Consider the following 21,497-nt stretch of genomic DNA (forward strand, 5'->3'; position numbering starts at 1 on the left):
GACTGTAGCAATATCAGAACTGCGCAGGGGGATGTCCTGTCAAGAAACACAGGTCTGCAAGTCCATGGGTGGGTTTACGGTGAAATGCATGACGGTGCAACAAAAGCAGAGTCTAAGCTCACGGGTAATTACATTTACAGCCTTAAATCTTCTTTTGACTTTCTTCTGATCGCAGATAAAGTGCGGTAGTTGTGGCTGGCCAGCGGTGCTGCTGCTGCATGAAACACCGGCCGGTGTGTTGACTCCAACAGAGACTGTCGCATTTGCTGTCACTTTTCAACGAATTAGTAATCATAGTGATTTTACTGGACTAAAGTTGATTTGGCCTGGACGCATAAGAGTACAGAAAATGAGCACCGCGGTGTATGTTTTATCCACGGTTACCGGGTACATGCTCACCTCCGTATTACTGCTGAAGTGTCCGTCTCTACTGCACCGGAGAAAAAGAGAAGCCTTCCGGAGCAGACACATCTCACACCGCGGCGGTGAGTGGAGACCAGCTGCTCCAAACATATTCTCACTTTAAATCCAATCAATTTATGAATCAACATGCCCTGTTTTCTTTGTAACCATTAAGTGCAAGTCAAATCAGTACAGTAGCTGTACCTGAAACCCTAGTGAGGTTTTGAAACAGCCAAAATGTTGCACTGAAACAACCTTATGGGGTTACACTTCAGACTTATGAAGGCTTTGCCAAGTCATGCATGGTCTGCATGGTTGGGAGGGTTATTTTTTAAATGTATTCCACTACAGATTACAGAATACATGCTGTAAAATGTAATTTGTAACATATTCCGTTAGATTACTCAAGGTCAGTAACGTATTCTAAATACTTTGGATTACTTCTTCAGCATTGGTAGATTTTTTCACTTGTTTTGACTATAAAAACTCTGCCAGTACAGTAAGACAAAGTACACGTTAAAAATACATTCTCTGAAAAACCTAAATATCTTATGCAGTGTTGTTTCTAAAACAAGATCAATAAAATTGATCTTGTTTTAAGGATTTTTAGATATTTTTACAGGAAAACAATACAAAAAATATTATCAAGTATAAAATTTTTGCCCTAATATCAAAGGTCTTACTAGAAAAAAATAAATTATGATCTAACGTGAATTTTCTTGATATAAAAATATGATCGTGCCTGGTAACATGTGCATGTAAAATGGCTAGAAATAACATTTTAGCTTAGCGTAAAGCTGACAATTTACACAAGGTTTATTTCTATTTCTTCTGCTCCAAACTTACTTCAAACGTACTTCTCTGTCTGCTCGTATGAATGTAACACATCATAAGAAAGTGTTTCACCGCTGTTCAAATGCACTTTGGATCGCATCATTTATATGTATAAATGTTTTCCATCTGAAAGGACTAAATATTAAATGAAACAAATGACAATAAAATCCAAAGTAATCTCTTCAGTAATCAAAATACTTTTTGAATGTAACTGTATTCTAATTACCAACGATTTAAATTGTAACTGTAGTGGAATACAGTTACTTATATTTTGTATTTTAAATGCGTAATTCTGTTACATGTATTCCCTTACTCCACAACCCTGATGGTCTGCAACTGAATGGGTTGCCTATTTTAACTGAAAGTCAATATGTCAGACCAGTTTTGGCCTTATAGCCGTGTACTTTGCAGGTCCATAACAATTATGCACCGCTGTCTAATTGTCATTAAGTTGTTGCAGGAATAACATAAAGGTTTTTTAAAAAGTTAAAATTTTTTGCTTGCTCCGTAGTCTAATACCGCTCGTCAATGTCACATATGATAGCCAATCAGATCGATGAAGGCGGGACTCAAATTTAAGAAGCTGGGGGCCTGGGGAAGCTCAGCGATTATTGACGCTGACTACCACACCTGGCGGTGAGTTGTGCGTGGATGCCACAGAGAATAGCGTGAAGCCTCCACACGCGCTAGGTCTCCGCGGTAAAGCGCTCAACAAGCCACGTGATAAGATGCGCGGATTGACGGTCTCAGACGTGGAGGCAACTGAGATTCGTCCTCCACCACCCGGATTGAGGCGAGTCACTATGCCACCACGAGGACTTAGAGTGCATTGGGAATTGAGCATTCCAAACTGGGGAGAAAATGGGAGAAAAAAAAAATGTAAGAAGCTGAGCGGAAACATTGTGGATTATCCCAGTGCCGCGCATCAGCAATCAGTTCAGGTTAAGAGTGTTTGTGTCATGTGAGATGTAAATATTTAACTAAACATGCTAAATTTGACCACTGTTTTATGATTAAAATGTACCGACCGACAGTAATTTCCAAGGGTGCAAACTATTTTCCATTTGGTGAAATTCGCAGTTTTGAATTAAAAATATTTCATGTACAGAATGTTATTCGGATGTCATTAATAATTGTGAATGTGAAAACATTAACAGAGCAGTTTTCAGCTAATCAGGCTTAAGATAAAGATATTATATATGTATATTATAAAGGATATTAATGAATGTGGTTGTCTGGCAGGCTTTGCTAAGAAAATGATCTATGACACAAAGTAAAGCGTTTTCACCCTCAGATCAGAACTACAACATGGTAAGACCTGTGACTTGTGACTTCTATTGTGTTTTTAGGTTTTGGCAAGGAGCATGTCATATATTTTTAAATGCAGATATTATTAGGTAATTGTAAAGGGGTAAAAGGGAAAGGAGGAGGAGAGAACCGGCTTGAAGGTGTAACTCATAATTTAATAGTGAATTTAAAGCAAAAGCCAAATAACAAACAAACATTCAGGACAGCTCCCTGTAGCTCTCTCTCTCTCTCGAACTGCCATCTCTGGTCACCTTTATCCCTCGCTTGCCTCATCAGGCTAATTGGGGTCCGGGCGTGCGTCATTCCGGCCTGGCCCTGCCCTCCTCCGGGCTTGCGTCATTCCAGGCCCCGCCCTCCTCCATGTTACAGTAATAATTTACAATCCATTTAAGATTTTCTAAATAATTTATTTGTCTTTAATTAATTCTGAATTTTTTACAGCATCTCCTAAGAGTCTTCTTTTAAAAGAGACCATTTTATTTTGAGCATGTCCTTGTCAGTTTGTGCTCAAAAAATGAGCCACCAGTTAAAGGAGTAGTTCACCTAAAAATGGAAAATGTACTTTTACTCACTCATTTACTCACCCTTATGTTGTTTAAATCCCATATGCTGTTACTTTTTCTTATTTTAAGCAGCTCTATTCCATAGAATTACAGTTAATATTGAGCAGGAGCTCTCAAGCTTCATAAAGGACAAATAATATAAAGCACTATTAAAGGTTCAGTAAAAAGACATCATAACAGTAGTCCATATGATAAGTGCATTATATTCCAAGCTTTCTGGGGACATACAACAACTTTGTGTAGTATGGACTACTTTTATGATATTTTCATGATGATTTTTTTTCCTCTTTGGACCTTGACAGCAGTGGTCAATATGAAGTGTTTTTATATGTATAAGCGCAGCATTAGTATTCTTGAAGAAAAGATTGTGTTAAGATTGTACTGGGAGGAAAAAACAATGAAGGACAACTTGAGGACAGTAAATCATTTTGTGTATTTTCTTTTTGCTAACCAGCTGACACAGTCAAGTCATTTTACAGATACATGAGTGATGAATAGAAATTCATATTATATTCGTCTTTTCTTTGGGACAGCACAAAAAAGAAAGAAAAGATGACTGAAACAGGCAAACTGCTAGCAATGTAGGGACAGTGTTTATCTTGTACTGTGTGAACTTAAAAAAACATGTATCTGTTAAAACCAAAAATTATAAAATTTTGGGCCTTTATCGCATTTAAAACCTTTATTCAGAAAATAAATATTTTAAAGAAATTAAGAGGCCCATTACACCCGTGACCCCCCACCTCCAAAGTGGTTTGGTCCCCCCCAATGTTCAAGACATGGTTATGGCCTTGGTTCAGAGGGTTCATAATCGACTAGATATTGCTTTGTGGACTGTGAACTCTGAAACACAGAGGGCGACGTAAAGTCTTCTGTTTCTCTAATGAATATAAACATCACCTTAAGTCATTGGCTGGCATTCAGATGACTTTTTTTGAGGGAACGTTTTTTCCCTAATACACCACATTGTTTTTCTTCTTCTCCAGGTGCTGGTGAGAACTTGGAGAACACAATGGCGGCCTTCAGGCAGTGAGTGTATAAATGAGCCTCAATTTATTACTTGTATTTGCATTGGTGTGTGCGACTACTGTATAACCTAATGTGCGTAGTGAACTAAGATGACTATAAATGCCTTATAGTAGAATTCAGGAGGATCTGGAGTATTTTTTTTCCACTGTTTAAAGATGTTTCACTATCCATCCAAGTAGCTATGAACACATAATACCTTGCATCATCTGAATTTCTGACTCTTCTGCCGCTCAGCGCCATTCAACTGGGCACAGACATGTTGGAATTGGACTGTCATTTGACCAAGGATGAGCAGGTGGTGGTACTGCATGATTCCAACCTGAAGAGGTCGACTGGCATTAACTCGTACATCTCTGACGTGGCCTACGCGGTGAGTGGAGAAACTTCAAACATCCTTGCTGAATCGTTAACACTCGCCGTCCAAATGTTCGAGTCTAGACTGAATCGTAGTTGGTATAAAGGAAAACTCTTATGCCATTGTGCAAATATATGCTATGTTGTAATGTGTTGGTGTAAGAATATTTGTGTTTGCATTCTCAGGATCTTCCACCTTACTTTTGTAAGCTTGGAGTGAGTTTCAAGCGAGGTGAGTTTTAGTGTTCAATTCAATAATGCTCAAGCAGATTTCCAATGTGTCTCTAGTAATATGTTATATACAGTGTATATATATATATATATATATATATATATATATATATATATATATATATATATATATATATAGTTGTGCTCAAAAGTTTGCATACCCTGGCAGAAATTGTGAAATATTGGCATTGACTTTGAAAATATGACTGATCATGTAAAAATGAAGCCATTTATTATCACATAGTTGTTTGGCTCCTTTTTAAATCATAATGATAACAAAAATCACCCAAATGGCCCTGATCAAAAGTTTACATACCCTTGAATGTTTGGCCTTGTTACAGACACACAAGGTGACACACACAGGTTTAAATGGCAATTAAAGATTAATTTCCTACACCTGTGGCTTTTTAAATTGCAATTAGTGTCTGTGTATAAAGAGTCAATGAGTTTGTTAGCTTTCACGTGGATGCACTGAGCAGGCTAGATACTGAGCCATGGGGAGCAGAAAAGAACTGTCAAAAGACCTGCGTAACAAGGTAATGGAACTTTATAAAGATGGAAAAGGATATAAAAAGATATCCAAAACTTTGAAAATCAGTACTGTCAGTACTGTTCAGTCACTTATTAAGAAGTGGAAAATTCGGGGATCTCTTGATACCAAGCCAAGGTCAGGTAGACCTAGAAAGATTTCAGCCACAACTGCCAGAAGAATTGTTCGGGATACAAAGAAAAACACACAGGTAACCTCAAGAGAAATACAGGCTGCTCTGGAAAAAGTCGGTGTGGTTGTTTCAAGGAGCACAATACAACAATACTTGAACAAAAATGAGCTGCATGGTCGAGTTGCCAGAAAGAAGCCTTTACTGCGCCAATGCCACAAAAAAGCCCGGTTACAATATGCCCGACAACAACTTGACACGCCATATACACAAGCACAATAGTGGGTGAAAGTCTTGGGTGCAGTTCCGAGCAACATAGCAGTCATGAATTTGATGAGACATATACCAATTTACAATAAACATCAGATTTACACATCACAATTTACATATCTAATATACACGTAATTACACATAACGCAATATACAAATAATAATATACAATGTACAGTATACAATACACACAATATAGAATACACATACACACAATATAGAATACACATTATACAATAAAAATAGTATATATAAAATATACAGTAGTTTGTATTGTGTTGTATTGACATTCAGGTTGTCGGTTGATAGTCAACTGCCAGTGTGTTGTTAAGAGAGAATATAATTTATGACAGTCCAGTGTGAGATAATAAGATTAATAAAGTGCAGTGCTGATGTATATTGATCGTGAGAGATCAATAGTTCAAAAGTCTGATTGCTTGGGGGAAGAAGCTGTCATGTAGTCGGCTGGTGCGGGTCCTGATGCTGCGATACCGCCTGCCTGATGGTAGCAGTGAGAGCAGCCCATGGCTTGGGTGGCTGGAGCTTCTGATGATCCTCCGAGCTTTTTTCACACACTGCCTGGTATATATGTCCTGGAGGGAAGGAAGCTTACCTCCGATGATGTGTCTGGCAGTTCGCACCACCCTTTGCAGGGCTTTGTGGTTGTGGGCGGTGCTATTGCCATACCAGGCGGAGATGCAGCCAGTCAGGATGCTCTCTACAGTGCTGGTGTAGAACCGTGTGAGGATGTGGCGGTTCATTCCAAACTTCCTCAGCCGTCTCAGGAAGAAGAGGCGCTGATGAGCCTTCTTCACAACGGCCTCAGTGTGGACGGACTATGTGAGTTCCTCAGTGATGTGGACACCGAGGAACTTGAAGCTGCTGACTCTCTCCACTGGTGCTCCATTGATGGTGATGGGACTGTGTTCTCTATCTCTTCTTCTGAAGTCCACCACAAGCTCCTTTGTCTTACTGACATTGAGGGAGAGGTTGTGCTCCTGACACCAGCGTGTCAGAGTGTGCACCTCCTCTCTGTAGGCTGTTTCATCATTGTCAGTGATCAAACCTACCACCATCAGCAAACTTAATGATGGCATTGGAGCTGTGTGTTGCCACACAGTCATGTGTGTACAGGGAATACAGGAGTGGGCTGAGAACACAGCCCTGTGGTGCTCCAGTGTTGAGGGTCAGTGATGAGGAGATGTTGCTGCCCATTCACCTTTTGTATTGAAAAAAAGTGAAGGTTCTGGAGTGGCCATCACAGTCTCCTGACCTTAATGTCATCGAGCCACTCTGGAGAGATCTCAAATGTGTGGTTCATGCAAGACGACCAAAGATTTTGCATGACCTGGAGGCATTTTGCCAAGACGAATGGGCAGCTATACCACCTGCAAGAATTTGGGGCCTCATAGACACTATTACAAAAGACTGCATGCTGTCATTGATGCTAAAGGGGGCAATACACAGTATTAAGAACTAAGGGTATGCAGACTTTCATTTTTTTTTCTTTGTTGCCATGTTTTGTTTTATGATTGTGCCATTCTGTTGTAACCTACAGTTGAATATGAATCCCATAAGAAATAAAAGAAATGTGTTTTGCCTGCTCACTCATGTTTTCTTTAAAAATGGTACATATATTACCAATTCTCCAAGGATATGCAAACTTTTGAGCACAACTGTATATATATACAGGGTTGGGGAGTAACGGGATACATGTAACAGAATTACGTATTTAAAATACAAAATATAAGTAACTGTATTCCACTACAGTTACAATTTAAATCATTGGTAATTAGAATACAGTTACATTCAAAAATTATTTTGATTACTGAAGAGATTACTTTGCATTTTATTGTCAATTTTTTCATTTAATATTTAGTCCTTTCAGATGGAATACATTTATCCATATAAATGATGCGATCCAAAGTGCATTTGAACATCGGTGAAACACTTTCTTATGATGTGTTACATTCATACGAGCAGACAGAGAAGTACGTTTGAAGTAAGTTTAGAGAAGAAGAAATAGAAATAAACCTTGTGTAAATTGTCAGCTTTACGCTAAGCTAAAATGCTATTTCTAGCCATTTTACATGCACATTTTACCAGGCATGATCATATTTTTTTATCAAGAAAATTCACGTTGGATCATAATTTCTTTTTTTCTAGTAAGACCTTTAATATTAGGGCAAAAATCATATTCTTAATAATAATATTTGTATTATTTTCCTATAAAAATATCAAAAAATCCTTAAAACAAGATTAATTTGATTGATCTTGTTTTAGAAACAACACTGCATAAGATATTTAGGTTTTTCAGAGAATGTATTTTTAACATGTGTATTTTGTCTTACTGTACTGGCAGAATTTTTATAGTCAAAACAAGTGAAAAAATCTACCAGTGCTGAAGAAGTAATCCAAAGTATTTAGAATACGTTACTGACCTTGAGTAATCTAACGGAATATGTTACAATTGATATTTTACAGCATGTATTCTGTAATCTGTAGTGGAATACATTTCAAAAGTAACCCTCCCAACCCTGTATATATATATATACACACACCTACATATACACACGCACACACACAAATATATACACTACCGGTCAAAAGTTTTGAAACACTTGACTGAAATGTTTCTCATGATCTTAAAAATCTTTTGATCTGAAGGCTTATGATTAAATGTTTGAAATGATTTTTGTAGACAAAAATATAATTGTGCCAACATATTAATTTATTTCATTATAAAAAAAAAAATTTTTTTTGAAATTGATGACTTGGACAAAATAATAAAGAAAAGCAGCCAATAAGTGCCCAACATAGATGGGAACTCCTTCAATACTGTTTAAAAAGCATCCCAGGGTGATACATCAAGAAGTTGGTTGAGAAAATGTCAAGAGTACATTAGAGTACACTACTTTGAAGATGCTAAAATATAACACAGTGTTTATTTATTTTGGATTTTGTTTAGTCACAACATAATTCCCATAGTTCCATTTATGTTATTCCATAGTTTTAATGACTTTACTATTATTCTAAAATGTGAAGAAAAAAAATTATAATAAAGAATGAGTAAGTGTTTCAAAACATTTGACCGGTAGTGTATAATAGAGCTCAGGAAAAAATTAAGAGACCACTGCAAAATTATCAGTTTCTTTGGATTTACTATTTATAGGTATGTATTTGAGTAAAATGAACATTTTTGTTTTATTCTATAAAGTACTGACAACATTTCTTCCAAATTCCAAATAAAAATATTGTCATTTAGAGCATTTATTTGCAGAAAATGACAACTGGTCAAAATAACAAAAAAGATGCAGTGTTTCCAGACCTCGAATAATGCAAAGAAAATAATTTCATATTCATTTTTAAACAGCACAATACAATAGAAATCAGTATTTGGTGGAATAACCCTGATTTTCAATCACAGCTTTCATGCGTCTTGGCATGCTCTCTACCAGTCTTTCACATTGTTGTTGGGTGACTTTATGCCACTCCTGGCAAAAAAATTCAAGCAGCTTGGCTTTATTTGATGGCTTGTGGCCATCCATCTTCCTCTTGATCACATTCCAGAGGTTTTCAATGGGGTTCAGGTCTGGAGATGGGGCTGGCCATGACAGGGTCTTGATCCGGTGGTCCTCCATCCACACCTTGATTGACCTAGCTGTGTGGCATGGAGTATTGTCCTGCAGGAAAAACCAATCCAGAGTTGGGGAACATTGTCAGAGCAGAAGGAAACAAGTTTTCTTCCAGGATAACCTTATATGTGGCTTGATTCATGTGTCCTTCACAAAGACAAATCTGCCTGATTCCAGCCTTGGTGAAGCACCCCCAGATCATCACCGATCCTCCACCAAATTTCACAGTGGGTGCGAGACACTGTGGCTTGAAGGCCTCTCCATCTCTGTCTAACCATTAGATGACCAGGTGGAGGATCGGTGATGATATGGGGGTGCTTCAGCAAGGCTTGAATCGGGCAGATTCGTCTTTGTGAAGGACGCATGAATCAAGCCACGTACAAGGTTAAGTTTTTGCTAATTAAAAAAGATTTACATAAAGACATGAATAGCATTTTTTTTTTTAAATAATATGAGGTCATATCAGAAACCCTATAAAAGCCGTTTAATTTTACATGGAGCGGGTTGCCCCCCTCTTGGGTGCAGCCATGTTGACGACACATGACACTGTGTTATGCAATGGTCAGCAGTGGTACCAATGATGGTACGGTATTGATAAACAGGAGTGTGATCCAACAGAGAGTCCAACCAGAATGAGTAAAAGTTGATAGATAATATGTCCAAACGAGAGGTCCCTGCTGTAGTGATTAAACAGCTACGACCTGCAGCTCTCACGGCGCGGATCACGGATAAGCAGCATGACATCAAACGCCAAGTGCGAGCACAAAGCGGTGTTCAGCCAGACGAGAGCTCGCAAGTCGCGGTTGTCCGGTCACAGTCTGGCGCGCAACAGCACACGAAAATTTGTTTGGATTGGATAGAAAAATGTCCATTATAGGGATGTGTGTAATATGAAATGGATAAAAACACAGACTAAACGTAACAAAACAGAAGATAAACAAACACATTTGGTGTGATGCGACAGCACTCCAGGACAATGGGTGTCATTATATAGTCCAAAACCGCAAGTACTTCTAGGACCGATGGGAGGAGTAAGAGCCAGGTAAAATCTTACTTAGTGCACCTTTAACCCTTGTGCGACCTTCGGGACATTTTTTTCTTTTTCTTTTTTTTTTATCATTTTGGCTGTTAATGCCAATGGCATAAATTTTGCCAAAGGTGTGTATTTTTTGGGGAATTTTTATATTTCAACCTCAGTTCCTATAATACATCTACAATACACTGTGTACACAAAATAGTTACACTCAGGACCTTCAGGACAAAAATGTCCCCATTGAAACACATTAAAACTGCAATATTTTATCCCAGTGCCATTAAAGCATAAAATTAGAATTTTATGATGTTATGCTTTCATTCCGGAGCCCTGGCTTCAAAATGTAAATGTTTAACATTTTCCACTAGATGGTGCCATTTACTCATGTTTAGCTTATGGAGCAAATACATGCTTTTTTCCTATTTTCTGTTTGCAGTATTATAGAGCACTGCAGGCCAACTGAATAAATGATGCAGCTAAAATTGTGTGGGTGTGTTGGTATGGATGTCAGAGTGTGTTTTGTATGTGTGTATTGAGAAATGTGTGTGTATGTAAAAAACAACAGTAGCATTATGTAAACAAACTGGCATTTAAATGGTTAAAATCCTGAAAATGAATTAATATTTGGTAGTTATGATCAGGAGTGATGTTGGTTAAAAAATCTTAAGTCAGTGAAAGTGGAAAATAATATTAATATAAAATATTATTATGGCAGTGTTTTGACGTGGACATTTTTGTCCTCGAAGGACCTCTGAGTAACTTTTTTAAATTGATGCACAAGAGTTAAATATGAGGACGCTCAGTAAAACCTGATTAATGTGACATTAAAATGTGTTATCAATGACTTTATGCCTCATTCTATGAGTAGAATTCACATGAGGTCAGTAAAATAAGTTGTTTTAAACACTCGATTATGATTTAAAGTAATATATATGCAGTAGAAAATTTTTAATTTGTCTTATTTACATTATTAATTCATGACGCTGATGCCCTATCATGCTACATGCGGCCATTATATGCGCCGGTTACACTCAGTTATTGTGATTTATGATGACACTGATACTACTGCAAATACACTATATTGCCAAAAGTATTCGCTCATCTGCCTTTAGACGCATATGAACTTAAGTGACATCCCATTCTTAATCCATAGAGTTTAATATGACGTCGGCCCACCCTTTGCAGCTATAACAGCTTCAACTCTTCTGGGAAGGCTTTCCACAAGGTTTAGGAGTGTGTTTATGGGAATTTTTGACCATTCTTCCAGAAGCGCATTTGTGAGGTCAGACACTGATGTTGGACGAGAAGGCCTGGCTCGCAGTCTTCGCTCTAATTCAACCCAAAGGTGCTCTATCGGGTTGAGGTCAGGACTCTGTGCAGGCCAGTCAAGTTCTTCCACACCAAACTCGCTCATCCATGTCTTTATGGACCTTGCTTTGTGCACTGGTGCGCAGTCATGTTGGAACAGGAAGGGGCCATCCCCAAACTTTCCCACGAAGTTGGGAGCATGGAATTGTCCAAAATCTCTTGGTATGCTGAAGCATTCAGAGTTCCTTTCACTGGAACTAAGGGGCCAAGCCCAGCTCCTGAAAAACAGCCCCACACCATAATCCCCCCTCCACCAAACTTCACAGTTGGCACAATGCAGTCAGACAAGTACCGTTCTCCTGGCAACCGCCAAACCCAGACTCGTCCATCAGATTGCCAGATGGAGAAGCGTGATTCGTCACTCCAGAGAACGCGTCTCCACTGCTCTAGAGTCCAGTGGCGGCGTGCTTTACACCACTGCATCCGACGCTTTGCATTGCACTTGGTGATGTATGGCTTGGATGCAGCTGCTCGGCCATGGAAACCCATTCCATGAAGCTCTCTACGCACTGTTCTTGAGCTAATCTGAAGGCCACTTGAACTTTGGAGGTCTGTAGCGATTGACTCTGCAGAAAGTTGGCGACCTCTGCGCACTATGTGCCTCAGCATCCGCTGACCCCGCTCTGTCATTTTACGTGGCCTACCACTTCGTGGCTGAGTTGCTGTCATTCCCAATCGCTTCCACTTTGTTATAATACCACTGACAGTTGACTGTGGAATATTTAGTAGCGAGGAAATTTCATGACTGGACTTGTTGCACAGGTGGCATCCTATCACAGTACCACGCTGGAATTCACTGAGCTCCTGAGAGCGGCCTATTATTTCACAAATATTTGTAGAAGCAGTCTGCATGCCTAGGTGCTTCATTTTATACACCTGTGGCCATGGAAGTGATTGGAACACCTGAATTCAATTATTTGGATGGGTGAGCGAATACTTTTGGCAATATAGTGTATGAGTGTATAAAGGTGTTAATGTGCAGAATAAAGACAAAAGAATGATGACTGAGGCATATCTTAAGACAGATGTGTAAATGGCTTTCGCTGCAGATGGCACATGAGTGATTGGGCACTTGAGAATATTTGAGAAGATTTGATTCCTTTTAGTAGACTAATAAACAAAAATAAATCACATGACATAGTCTTGGAACATTTCTCTAAGCGAACGATTGTACAAATGTAGGTAAATTTGCATCAGCTCGCTAATAACTCTACACACCGATGTGTTACTGTTGACTGATTTTGAATCACTGAAGAACATAAACAGAATGAGCTGACCGCCTCAAGGTAGGTGGAGCTCTAGGTCACACCTACCGATGACGTGGACCAATGGCAGTAAGAAGGTGCTTTGCTGTCGAATAGAACTTTGCCTAAAAGTTCGCCACAGCGAGCTGTTACGAACCACCGAAACGAATGCGAAAACACCTTTTTAGCCAGATGTTGTTCTAAATGACGTAACACCCATTCGTTATTTGATTTCATCGAAAGTATATCGAGGCCCTTAGTGTCAATAGTAAATGTCAGTTTTTGATTACCATAAATGTTATTCCTCATCCATTTCAGAGTGCTTCTGTGAAGGTGGTGATGACAAACGCATCCCTCTGCTGAGAGACGTGTTTGAAGCTTTCCCAAACACCCCTGTAAACATTGACATTAAGGTCAACAATGACACCCTCATCAAGAAGGTGTGTGTGTGTGGGCGACCCTGCTGCCCCAGTCTTATTTCCCTTCCTTGAATCCTATGTCTGTGCAGCTATTTGTCACCACTAAAACTATTCATGGTCAGCGAAATGAGTTTGCCAGAAGCAAATTGTTTAACTGATAGAGTTTTACCTTCTCTGTCAGGTGTCCGAGCTAGTCATCGAACACGACAGGGAGCATCTGACTGTCTGGGGTAACTCCAGCAATGAAATCGTAAAGAAATGTTACAAAGAGGTGAAAGCCATTGATGCACTGATACTAAATTTTTTTTACTGTCAAATTAAATTGTTAGAAGCATGTAGATTTTTCTTGACTGATGAATAATTTCTTTTTTGTAGAATCCACGAATCCCAATGTTGTTCAGCGTGCACAGAGTGCTGCTGTTATTGGGGCTTTTCTACACAGGGCTTCTGCCTTTTGTCCCGCTCAAAGAGCAGTTCCTTGAGATCCCCATGCCTTCCATCATTTCTAAGTGAGGAACATTTCACATAGGTTTTGCTCAGTTGTCTTTTAGTCATACATGTGCTCCTATAGTTTTTACCTCTTACAAATTTGGATTGACTTTAGAGACAAAACACAATCTTCATAATATTTGGAATAATATACAATATATTTAAAGGGTTAGTTAAACCCAAAAATGAAATTCTCTCATCATTCACTCACCCTTATGCCTTCCCAGATGTGTATGACTTACTTTCTTCTGCAGAACACAAACGAAGATTTTTAGAAGAATATCTCCGCTCTTTTGGTCCATTTAATGCAAGTGAATGGTGGCCAGAACTTTGAAGCTCAAAAGCACATAAAGGCAGCATAAAAGTAATCCATATGACTCCAGTGGTTTAATCCATGTCTTCAGAAGCAATATGATAGGTGTGGGTGAGAAACAGATCAATATTTACGTCCTTTTTTACTATAAATTCTCCTCCTTGGCCAGTAGGTGGCGATATGCATTAAGAATTCTAATCGCCATAAACAAAAGAAGAAGAATGTGGAGATTTATAGTTAAAAAAACAAAAAAACAAAAGGACTTAAATATTGATCTGTTTCTCACCCACACCTATCATATCACTTCTGAATACAAGGATTAAACCAATGGAGTCTTATGGATTACTTTTATGCTGCCTTTATATGCTTTTTGGACCTTCTGAGTTCACCATTCACTTGCATTAAATGGACCAAAAGAGCTGAGATATTCTTCTAAAAATCTTTATTTGTGTTCTGGAGAAGAAAGAAAGTCATACACATCTGAGATGGCATGAGGGAAAGTAAATGATGAGAGAATTTTCATTTTTGGTTATACTATCGCTTTAAGAAGATGCTAAGTAACAACTTCAGTTTTTTGGAAACAGCCTTAAAAGTGATAAAGAATTTGTGCTTCTTGTAGAATCAGAGACCCTGATCGTCAGACACTGAGTCAACAGTTCATAACCTGGTTGGCAGACACGTGAGTTTATGTATACACTGGCCTCAGCACACCTTTCACCCAAATATTTACCTATAACGGTTTATGTGTTTCATATAGTAAAGCCTCATTTGGCCATGGGCAGAATTATGCACAGAGACATAATAGTAATTAAACACATGTAGAACTGCATGATTAACATTGAATTCTCCATCTAATTGAGTGTTTATGTAAATGTGTTTAGAGGAGACTGGGGCTAGTTGTCACAATGGGAAGTTGTCACAAGGGCTATCTCACTGACGAAAAAAATTTGGAGTCCAATTGTGCAAATACCTAGCAGAGGTTTTGTATGTTGGTTTCAAACACCTAGTTCAAAACCTTACTTTAGAAAAATCTTTGTGAATTCTACCCCCAAAAGTAGTGTTGTCACAGTACCAAAATTTCAGTAGTCAGCACCAGTGTTTAATTTCATCATCAAAATTATGTCTAATCAATAAATTCTTAAAACTTTTAACACTTTTCAACATGCCATTGCATTTTTTTTGACAAACAGCTGATTCAACAGCTGTTTTGCTTGTGATATTTTGATTAATAATTATTATTATTATTACAGTGAATATTAAATTTTACTATATATATTTGTATTCAATTTCTTTAATTTCAGGCATCTAGATTTTATTTTGAATCGTGCTTTTATTATGACGTGTGTTTCTTGCCGGAAGCTTCAATTTCCTGGATAAACAGTTCGCCACATGGGCCAGTGTGATCATTGAAGACTTTTAAGTCATGTCTGAAATCTCATCTCTTTACACTGTCCTTTTGAGTCTGACAAATGAAATGTAGAACACAGTTTTGGAGTGTTTGTATTTTAGATTACTGGTGTTTGTGTATGTGGTCATTTTGAAATGTAAGGTTTTAAATTGTATTACTGTGAAGCACTTCGGTCAACTCTGTTGTTTTAAATGCGATATAAATAAAGCTGAGCAGAGATTAAAGGAAAATGCTGAGATTTAATTATATAAATATATATTTTACATGTGCTGTGTGGTTCTCAGTGGATTATTTCTCTGCTCTGTCATCTCATACAACATGAATGATTCTTAATGTCTGTGGAGTTTCTAGTGGATGAGTGGTCAGATTTAGTTCAAGTACGCAGCTCTTCCACAGTAAGATTGCAGCCTTAAGCGGTTTAATAAATCACACTAGGACATGTCACGATTTTAATTTGATTAATTGTCCATTTCAGTGTAAAAGGAGTAACAGAGCAGGCATTCAAAATAAGGCTGTGAGCATTTTAAAGCTGTCGTGTGTCCGTCATACTGCCTGCTGGTACCAGATAGAGTTGTGCTCGGTACTACCGGTATTGCAGAAACACTGGTATCGTTACATCTTTTTTTATTTTAGTATCGACTTGGTACCGACGTAGCGGTACTTTTGACAACACTACCCCAAAGTAAATTTTCACTATCATCATCATCATATTTTTGTTTTAGCTCTTGGGTAAACAAGCAAACATAATCAAACCACACTGGTATACATTCAGGCAAGAGTCAATTATAGACCACTTCAAGGACAGTTTGTCGGCTTAAGGAAGTGACGTCTTTGTTCCTTGAACATTTCCTGCTAGTTGTCATACTCATTCAAAACAACAGCGGGAGGCACTTCATTCATAGTGATTTGAACATGAATAACATTACTAACGTTAACACGATTATCATAAAATATCATTATTAAAATGTGAGCCATGTTGTTCGGTGGCTGGATGCTCCCTGGATACCTGGAACTAACGGAAATTAAAGTGTTTCGATCCTCGAAAAACCAACCACAAATGGACGCATGAAATGCTACAATGAAGCGAGACAGCTGGATACGTGCAGTACTAACATCTTATGTCTGGTAGGTGAAAGAAACTTTTACCAACTAATTGTAAGTTTGGGAGGAGCTCTAAAAGTGACTATAGATCGCTCCCATTATAATGAATGAAGCTGCACAATCATTTACTATTACATTTAGTCATTTAGCAGACAATTTTACCCAAAACTACTTACAAATAGGAACACAAAAAAATAAATCCTTAACTTGTCTGCAGGTCAGAAAGATAGCTTCATTGATTATAATAGGAGCAATCCAATATTCCCAATCTCTCCGCTGAGGAAATAATTGTGAGCATTCAAACTATGATACAGTTTCATCACCTCTCACTCTCGTTCAGTATCAGCAACATGCCTGGATAAGTCACTTCAGGTAACCGTTTGTCCTAAATGATACCGGAAGTTCTCCCAGGCCAGTTCTAATTCCTTTGTTATTGTTTACTTCCTTGAAATGGTCTATAATATGAAGGTTTAAATGTGTTCTTCGGACAAAGGTATTTTCATTAAAGTCAAAATGGGGCAGGGTGATTTCTCCTGAAGTCCACTATCATCTCCACTGTTTTGAGCGTCTTCAGCTCAAGGTTGATTGTGGAGTGTTTGAAGCAGCAGGGAACTTCACACTGCTCCAGTGATCTACTGAAGATCTGTGTGAAGATGGGGGCCAGTTGGTCAGCGCAGACTTTCAGACAGGCAGGTGAAACAACGTCTGGTGCTGAAGCTTTCCTAGTCTTTTGTTTCCGAAAGAACCGGCATACATCCTCCTCACAGATCATTTGTGCAGATTGAGTAGCAGGAGGGGGGTTGAGGGGGGTTCCAGGAGGTGTTGGTGTGTGTGAAGTGAAGATCGGGTGAGGGGTGTGAGACTGGGCTTTTCAAACCCTGTTAACTCCGCGACGCGATCTGCTCTGAACAGCTGAAAGCCCTGCATATGTAATGCACTGTCTGGGATGGCCTCATTCAGCCAGGTTTCTGTGAAACACAGAGCAGCAGAGTTAGAAAAGTCCTTATTTGTTTGAGTTAGAAAAGTCCTTATTTCGTCTGTTTTGCTGGCGAGGGAGCGGACATTCGGCAGATAAATACTCGGCAGCGGAGTCCTAATGCCACGTTGATGAAGCTTCAAAAGTGCACCGGCTCACTTCCCTTGCGTGTGTCTTTTGGATCGCATGTCTAATAAAACGTCTGAATAATCAAACACCGGCAAAAAATTATCAGGTATGCTCTGCCGAATATTCAGGAGTTCATCCCTGGTGAAATTGATTGGGAAAGAGTGACAAAAAAAACATGACAAACAAACAAAAGTACCAAAATGCTAGAGAGCTCCACACTGAAGCAGCCATCTGCGGTGCCATCTTGCAAGGCTCTTTTTCATTTAAGACTTTTGGCTAAAGTTAAGCCTTTTCTTTAATTTACAGAGTTTGAGAGAGTTATTCATGCTTTTATTTAATCTTGAATTGACTACTGTAACTCTCTTTATATAGGAAAAAGCCAATCATACAGTATATTGCTCGTTTGCAAATGGTCCAGAACGCAGCCTCTAGACTTTTGACTGCCGTTTGCAAATATGAGCTTACTTCTGTTTTAATTTCTCTGCACAACTTTATGGTATGTGGCTATGCAGAAATTGACTTTCAAAAATAAACCTACTCTAAGAAATATTCACTGTAGTGGAAAACGTGACCAATAGTCCTGCTCTCCCCAGTAGATTTTAATGGATTATAAATATGATATGTAAATATGATTTGTGCAAAGGAATGCTAATGCGGATGTATTTTCAGGCTTCTCATGAGAAAAGCTCTATTTGATCATCTGACAGGCAGAGGAATACAGGTGCGTACCTCCAAACAATATTTGGATACCAAACAACACATGGGCCTTATGGTTAACCATAGCATCAGAGTTCAGAGCAAATGGCAGGAGCTTTGAATGCAATTTCTCTCTTGACTGTAAATTCATCATGTGACATTGCCAGTGTTTTGTTTTCCAGGTGTATGTCTGGGTGTTGAATGACGAGGAGGACTTTAAACGTGCCTTTGACCTTGGGGCCACAGGGATTATGACAGACTATCCCACCAAGCTGAAGGAGTTCATGGAGGAAAACAACACCAACCATAAATAAGACATGTTGGTTGAAGTAAATAATATGCTTTTCCACTGATCTTTGGCCTATTTGGTTTGGAAAAGACCCTTAAAGGAATAGTTCACCCAAAAATGAAAATTCACTCATAATTTCTTCACCCTCATGCCATCCCAGATTTGAATGAGTTTCTTTCTTCTGCAGAACACAAACAAAGGTTTTTAGAAGAAAATCATAGCTCTGTTGGGCCATACAATGCAAGTGAATGGTGATCAAAACTTTGAAAATCCAAAAAGCACATACAGACAGCATAAAAGTAAACCAAACGACTCCAGTGGTTAAATCCATATCTTCTAAAGCAATCCAATTGGTTTCTTGACATCAGAAATCTCCTTGGTGATCATGATTTCAAGCTTGATTACACTTCCTAGCGCCATCTAGGAAATGTAATCGAGCTTGAAAACATGATCGTGCCTAGAGACTGCAATGGCAAGATGAAAAATAAGTTAAATCATGGTCTGTTCTCACCCAAAACTGATTGGATCACTTTAGAAGACATGGATTTAATTAATGGAGTCTTAAGGATTACTTTTATGCTGCCTTTATTTGCTTTTGGAGCTTCGAAGTTTTGGTCACCATTCAGTTGCATTGTATGGACCTACAGAGCTGAAATATTCTTCAGAAAATCTTTGTTTGTGTTCTGCAGAAGAAAGAAAGTCATACACATCTGGGGTGGCACAAAGGTGAGTAAATAATGAGACGATTAAAATTTTTGGATGTACTATTCCTTTAATTACCCAGCATTTGGATGTTTATGTCCATGATTGTAGAAGTGGCAGCTATCAGTTCTGCGTTCTTCAACAAACAGCATCAGAGCCATTTTAAAGCAAATCAGACATCATAGCTTTAACATCTCCATATCAAGACACATTATCTTTAGTAAGCAAGAGGACTCATGAGAGGCTGTAGTTATGCATTATTAATGGTTTTAGGGCGGTGTAATGATTATCATGACATTTTTGTGAAGTTTACAGGTGAATGAATTTTATATGGGCACTTTCATTGTATGTTATTGACTGACAGTGGATTGTTTCATTACATTGTGATTTGCATCTGTTTCTGCATTAACACTGAACTCACGAAAGACTCGAGAGTTAATTGCCTAAATGACAAGACTGAAGCTACTGAAGTTTTTTCCAAGGCACAAAAATAAAAACTAGTTTAAAGGGTATATTTTATGGGATTGCTGAGAGATCAACACTCAGAGGGCATTAGAGTTGGTTTTGTATGTTTACTGCAATACTCTGGTTTGATTGTATATTTTTTGGTCAAAAAGAAGTTAAAGGTATGTTGTGACTGTAAAGATGCCTCACAATTGCTTGAAGTGTTAAGTTTATAGTCTAATACAATACTAGTCAAAAGTTTTAACACCTACTTATTCTTTATTACTTTTCTCCACATTTTATAATAATAATAACAATAAGTCATCAAAACAATGGGGAAAAAACTCTATGCACTGTAAAATCTAATTAGCTGACCTTAGGCAATCGGTTTGCATGCTTTTTCTAAGTAAACATACTTATTTGGCTAAAGTAAACTGAACTTAACTAGTTACAATTAAACTTAGCTCATCTGTGATTAAAGTATTGTTGTGGCTTAAACTTAACAGGCTCCAAGTTCAAGGTAACACTAATCACCCTCATGATGATTTCATAAAAATCTCAATTATCAACCAGCTACAACGATAGTCATAAGAATTAAAACTCCATAAATTTTTAAACAAAAAAGTATTATTTTTCTACATAAATTCCCTTGTTTTAAACAAACATACAGAATTTATTCAAGCACAAGGGCTTATGGGTATTCCACACAGCCGCAATATTGTACTTGATAATTTTGAGTTAGTAGTACTTGACACCAAATTTTAAATTATGTATATGTTTGAGTTATGATTCCAAAATGTGACATTTCAAGTAATGTTTAATTAGGACCACTTAAATGTTTTTACTAAGGACAACTTTAGGATCTAGAGAGTAATGGTAACTTAATTAAAATTAGTAAGAATAGTAAAAACTTCAGATTAAGTTGAGTAAACTTTTTTTTTTTTTTTAAGATTACTAATAGTATTTACAGTGTGGAAATGTATTTATTTATTTTTTAAACAAAAACATGTAAAAACGAAGTTTGATTTCTCTCAACCAACTTCTGAGGTATCCACTCGAGGTACATTTTAAATCTGATTGAAGGAGTTCCTTATATGTTGGCTACTTTTTCTTAACTATCCGGTCCAACTCATCATCCATTTTAGTTTTGTAAGAACATGTGAAAAATAACTTCAGTCAGGTTTGTCCATAATTTTGACTAGTAGTGTAATGTTTAAATGTTTTTACACAGTTTGATGAAAGAGGTTGTAATGGAGTGAAACTGGGTGACAAACAATTAAGGGTTAACTTGATGGATGGTGTGTTAAAATGTTGTGTTTAGCAGTCATGTGACTTGAATGCCCTTATGCTGATGACAGAAACCGATTTTAACTTTAGTTTGCTTCTTCACAGGAGAGGGGAATCTGAGAAATGTTGTTTAACGCTTTAAGGAATTGCATGTAGAATGCTGGATACATTCAGTATTGGTTTTCTTAAAGTTTTGGATTAAAAAGTGTATATTTTTTCTGTTTGTGAAACTGTTTTTCTGTTTCATTCATTTTTCATGAAACAACCTCAACTTTAAAGCCAAAAATCACATCATAGTTGTGTATGAACTTTGT

At 37.9% G+C, this 21,497-nt stretch overlaps 1 protein-coding gene across 1 annotated transcript; it reads left to right on the plus strand.

Annotated features, from left to right (window-relative positions):
- The first annotated feature begins 18 nt into the window (after positions 1–18).
- LOC127429706 (lysophospholipase D GDPD1-like) lies at positions 19–18,941 on the plus strand. Its single transcript, XM_051678809.1, has 11 exons — positions 19–68; positions 176–485; positions 4,094–4,136; positions 4,371–4,506; positions 4,677–4,722; positions 13,249–13,370; positions 13,531–13,620; positions 13,725–13,858; positions 14,771–14,830; positions 18,435–18,486; positions 18,644–18,941. The coding sequence occupies exons 2-11, from the start codon at positions 350–352 to the stop codon at positions 18,773–18,775; spliced, it is 951 nt and encodes a 316-aa protein (XP_051534769.1). The 5' UTR covers positions 19–68; positions 176–349; the 3' UTR covers positions 18,776–18,941.
- Positions 18,942–21,497: the final 2,556 nt, after the last annotated feature.

Source organism: Myxocyprinus asiaticus, chromosome 39, assembly GCF_019703515.2.
Source record: "Myxocyprinus asiaticus isolate MX2 ecotype Aquarium Trade chromosome 39, UBuf_Myxa_2, whole genome shotgun sequence".
NCBI classification, from domain to species: domain Eukaryota; kingdom Metazoa; phylum Chordata; class Actinopteri; order Cypriniformes; family Catostomidae; genus Myxocyprinus; species Myxocyprinus asiaticus.

Excerpts from the sequence above, each read along its gene's own strand:
- LOC127429706 (XM_051678809.1), top strand. The coding sequence starts at position 350 with ATGAGCACCGCGGTGTATGTTTTATCCACGGTTACCGGGTACATGCTC. Across the intron at positions 4,507-4,676 it reads TCTCTGACGTGGCCTACGCG|GATCTTCCACCTTACTTTTG; the intron begins GTGAGTGGAGAA and ends TTGCATTCTCAG. Across the intron at positions 13,371-13,530 it reads ATGACACCCTCATCAAGAAG|GTGTCCGAGCTAGTCATCGA; the intron begins GTGTGTGTGTGT and ends CTTCTCTGTCAG.